Genomic DNA, 5,333 nt, shown 5'->3' with positions numbered 1-5,333 from the left:
ATATATTCCTATTGGGCATTCTACTTCTGTAGTGATACAGTGATACCACCTCAGAAACCCAAGGAGGGGTTGCTATGAGTCGGATCCGACTCGACAGCAGTGAGTTTGGTTTGGTTTGGTTATATACATACTTGATCTCTAAAGCTGTTATTAGAATGAGGACATGTTCAATTACCGCTACAGACCTGTACCCACAGGTTCAATAGTTTATATGACATAGATTAATCCAAGTTTCTGGAGTTCTTTTTATAAAAATTACCACTCTAACCAGGTCCTTTAATTAAAACTCTCAGTTACAAGGTTAAGTATACTCTGACCCTCTGAGACAGAGGTAAACCCGTGTGCTGAAATGCCACTGAGCATCTTTTATCACTTTCTGCGAAGTCCATCCCTTCCCAATACTCATTATTAAAAAGCACTGGCGGTCACTGAAGCAATAAACATCAACAAATACCCTTTATTTTATACATTACTGAAAAAAGAGGCACCACATACAAAATTAGAATCACTGCCATTTTCATTCCTCAAGGGATTAAAATTCTATTACATATAAAAACTTCAGTTATTTTATGGCAAATACAGATTTTAAAAAAATCCCTTTAAACTGATACATTAGAAAGCTTTCTTTCATGTGACATACATTGCGAATATAAGAAATTCCAAGTTCCAATAATATTCCAAGATCTGGAGAAGAAGAATTAGATCTGATAAAGCAATCACCATCAAGCAAGCATGGCAAAATGCCAGTAACCTGAAACAATAAAGAAACTAACGTTACTAATAAAAATAAAAATGGGAAGAGGGGTTCCATTCTATTTATCTATAAGTGGCTCATGCATTTTGCATGATAATAAAAGATCTTTAAAGGGAAACAAGGAGTAGATGGATTGAGAGCTCTAAATTTTAGACTCACCTATACCAATGAATTTAAAGTTTTAACTTTTATTTAGAGGAAATAGTAACCTTCTTATTCTTTGTTTAGAGTAGGAAACCAAAAACCAAACTCACTACCGTCGAGTCAGATCTGAAACATAGTGACCCCTCCTTGGGTTTCCAAGGTGGTACCTCTACGGAAGTAGATTGCCCAATCTTCCTTCAGAGGACTGGCTGGTGGGTTAGAACTGTCAGCCTTCTCATTAGCAGTCAAATGTCTTAGGCACTACGTCATTGTTTTTTTCTTTCCCTACTGACATGTAAGTTCCCACAATGCCTATGAAAAATGCCTTGCACATAGCAGATGCTTAATCTCATCCAACAAAGTAACACATACTTATTATTTCTCTCTCCCCAGCAGTTCCTCTTTATATCCTGGAAAACATTAAAACATTCTACCCTAAACACTTCACATAGACAGAGATGCAATACCAGAATCGTGAAATGTTGTGCTAAAAGACAAACACTGCTTCTCCCTGGAGGCAGGGTACTTAGAAGATCAAAACAAACTTGTAGGAGTTGTGCTATAGACAAGTGTGAGTACAGGCAGCACCAAAGTGGCTGTGTCTCATACACATCCTGTGCCCTCTCACTGAACCTCCATCTGGCTTTAAGATCTAGCGATACATTAAGTTGTTGGAAGGTGTTATCGAGTAGGTTCCAACTCATAATGACCCTAGGTACAATAGAATGAAATCCTGCCTGGTCTTGCATCATCCTCACAATTGTTTCTATGCTTGAGCCCATTATTGCAGCCACAGTGTCAATCCATCTCATTGAAGGTCTTCCACTTTTGCTGACCCTCTACTTTATGAAGCATGATGTTCTTTTCCAGTGACTGGTCCCTCCAAATAATACATCTAAGGTAAGTAAGAAGAAGTCTCAACATCTTTGTTCTAAGGAGCATTCTGGCTGTACTTCTTCCAAGACATATATGTTCCTTATTTGATAGTCCATGGTATACTCAATATTTTTTGCCAAAACCATAATTCAAAGGCATCAATTCTTCTTCACTCTTCCTTATTCATTGTCCACCCTTCCCATGCATATGAAGTGAGTGAAAATACATGGATTGGGTCAGGCACCAGCTTAGTCCTTAGTGACTTCTTTGCATTTTAACATTTTAAAGAGGTCTTTTGCAGCAGATTTGCCCAGTGCAGTATGTTGTTTGATTTCTTGACTGCTTCTTCCATGGGCATTGAGTATGGATCCAAGTAAGATGAAATCCTTGACAGCATCAATCTTTTCTCCATTTATCATGATGTTGCTTACTGTCCAGTTGTGAGGATTTCTGTTTTCTTTATGTTAAGGTGTAATACAGACTGCAAATTGTAGTATTTGATCTTTATCCGTAAGTGCTTCAAGTCCTCTTCCCTTTCAGCAAGCAAAATTGTGCCATCTGCATATCACAGGTTGTTAATAAGTCTTCTTCCAATCCTGATGCCACATTCTTCTCCATATAGTGCAGTTTCTCTTATTATCTGCTCAGTATTTCGCTCAGCATACAGACTGAATAAGTATGGTGAAAGGATACAACTCTGATGCACACCTTTTCCAACTTTAAGCCATGTAGTATCCCCTTGTTCTGTTCAAATGACTGCCTTTTTTGGTCTATGTACAAGTTCCACATGAGTACAATGAAGTGTTCTGGAATACCCATTCTTCAAAATGTTATCTATAATTTATTATGACCCACATAGACAATAAAAAGGAAGGTTAATTAAGGATTTTTGGGGCACAGTAACAAGGGAGTTAGTTGTGGGAGGAAAAGTAAAATACTAAGGTCATGAAACCTTGAGGCAGGAAAAAAAAATAAAGTAAAATAAACTACAGACAAACAATATTATAGAAAGAGCATAAGGACACATTCATGTTCACTGAAAAACAGAGTCTATACCACCTGGCAAGGCTGACGGTTCAAATCCACCAGCCACTCAATGGAAGGAAAGTTGGGCAATCTACTTCCGTAGTGATACCGCCTAGGAAACCCAAGGAGGGGTCACTATGAGTTGGATCTGACCTGATGGCAGTGAGTTTGGTTTGGTTTGGTTATACCACCTGGCATCTATGTAACACTCAGTGGTTTGAACTCACCTAACCACATTCCAGTCTTGACAGTACCTGGAGATAAAGTAGAGGTCCCCTAGGCTTACCACTGATTTTATCTAAAGAATGCATAGCTCTGATTAGCACAGTTGAAAGATGTCATTTTTTTAAGAAAAAATATTATATTTCCTTATTTTATCTTTTTATTTTCATTTCTCATCAAATGAACATTTTCAAGAATTAACTTTTGAAATTCATTGAATGAGATAATTCACAGGAATTATAACTTCAATGAATCAGAAATATAAGTAATTATTAACAAAGTTCTCAATGAACCTTAAAGAGTCTAAAGATTCAAACCTGGCCCCATAGATACTATACTAAATAGAAATATGTCATTTTAGGAGTACACTTTGATGGCTTTGTCTTACAAAATAATTGGACTATTTTTAATAGATAAGAGAAGTTCACTTTTCATTCTATTCACTAAGCAGATCACTTACCTGGGGAGAAAAGGTCCATGTTTTGGGCTTTTTAGGCTGCCATGTGGCTCTGACAGTATGAATGTTGCTCAGAACCTGAAATGACATTTACCACATGAAATCATGTAGAAAGCTCTATGAAACACCACCACTTCCATGTCCCAAATAGGTAACAATGGTTATACTAAGTGAAACAGATGGGAAGGGGGGACTTTCACTCTTTACTTCATGCAATTCTATAATGTTTTATTATCTTTTTAATATCAAGTATGTATAACTTTTAAAGTTATTAACAAAAAATACCAACAAGTAATAGCACTTAACGGTAAAACAATAAAGGAACTGATTAAATGAATTCAGATTTGGATGTTTGTGCTAGTAATATATTATAGTAAGTGAAATACTTAATATGTGAGATTTACTAGAAAAGCAAGTGAAATTTCAGGTAAAAATAATCTTAGGAAATGTTATCCACAAAAGTGTTTCATATATAATACAATCCACTGTCACCAAGGCACACAATAACCTTGTGTGCTGAAAATGAAGATGACTTTGAAGCACTTACTGATGAAGATCAAAGACTACAGTCTTCAGTATGGATTACACCTCAACATAAAGAAAACAAAGTCCTCTTTTTTAATAAGCAACATCACGATAAATGGGGAAAAGATTGAGGCTCTCAGGGATTTCATTTTACTTGACTCCACAATCAAAACTCATGGAAGAAGCAGTCAAGAAATCAGACATTGTATTGCACTGGGCAAATTTGCTGCAAAAGATCTCTTTAAAGCATTAAGCGAAGAAAGACATCACTTACAAAACTAAGGTGTGCCTAAACCAAGCCATAGTACTTTCAATTGCCTCATAGGCATGTGAAAGCTGGACAATGAATAAGGAAGACCAAATAAGAGTTGATCCCTTTGAACTATGGTGTTGGCAAAGAATACTGAAAATACCTTGGAATGCCAGAAGAAGGAACAAATCTGTCCTGAAAAAAGTACAGCCAAAATGTTCCTTAGAAGTGAGAATGGCCAGACTGGGTCTCACCTACTTTGGCAATGTTGTCAGAAGGGACCACTACCTGGAGAAGGATATCATGCATGATAAAGTAGAGGGTCAGTGAAAAGGGGGAAGACCTGACAAGATGGATTGACACAGTCGCTACCACAATGGACTCAAGCACAGAAATGACTGTGAGGATGGTGCAGGACCAGCCAGTGTCTTGTTCTGTTGTACACAGGGTCACTATGAGCCAGAGCCAACTCGATTGCTCCTAACAACAACAACCAGGCACACAATGCTTACATAGTTAGTTACACAGATACATAGTTAAGTCTTCAAAATCTCTAAGCCTATCAATTATATTTCTCCTGAAATTTAATCTCTTGTAAAATGCACATGCAAGAAGTTCATGCTACAATACAATGGACCTGTGGGCTCGGGACCATAGTCTCAGGGGACATCAAGCTCAATTGGCATAACATACAACACAAAAACAATGAAATACAAAAGACATAAAAATTCTGCAAAAAAGGGTTCACATTGTACTATGCAATCCTAAAGAATAATGTACAATCGTCAAAAAACAACATAACATGGATGAACTTGGAGGGCATTATGCTGAGTGAAATATCAATCACAGAAATACAAATATTCTATTAGTCTGTTATTGTAAAAAGTCAAGGAAAGGTTCATATATGGTAGGAAATTTTCTTTGTTGGTTACCAGCAGTGGGAGGGAAAGGGAGGAAACACTGTTAGGTAGGTAGAGACAAGTATTGACTTGATTGAAGAGAAAGGCAATATACCAAATGTGAATGATCAACACGGTGGCATCGAGGAAGAGGGAGACATAGAGAGGTACACAGGAGGT

At 37.1% G+C, this 5,333-nt stretch overlaps 1 protein-coding gene across 1 annotated transcript in view; it reads right to left on the bottom strand.

Moving 5' to 3' along the window:
* NPHP1 (nephrocystin 1) overlaps positions 1–5,333 on the bottom strand; it is a 147,590-nt gene that overhangs the window by 64,900 nt on the left and 77,357 nt on the right. The window contains exons 12-13 of the mRNA XM_007959516.1: positions 3,483–3,557; positions 641–751 (exon numbers count right to left, since the gene is read on the bottom strand). Of these exons, the coding sequence (XP_007957707.1) occupies positions 641–751; positions 3,483–3,557 (186 nt within the window). The remainder of the gene's footprint in view (positions 1–640; positions 752–3,482; positions 3,558–5,333) is intronic.

This window comes from Orycteropus afer, unplaced genomic scaffold (genome assembly GCF_000298275.1).
Source record: "Orycteropus afer afer isolate SDZICR_OR568_19922 unplaced genomic scaffold, OryAfe1.0 scaffold00017, whole genome shotgun sequence".
Lineage (NCBI taxonomy): Eukaryota > Metazoa > Chordata > Mammalia > Tubulidentata > Orycteropodidae > Orycteropus > Orycteropus afer.
Note: the sequence above shows the minus strand (reverse complement) of the source record. Positions and strands in the feature narration are given on the sequence as shown.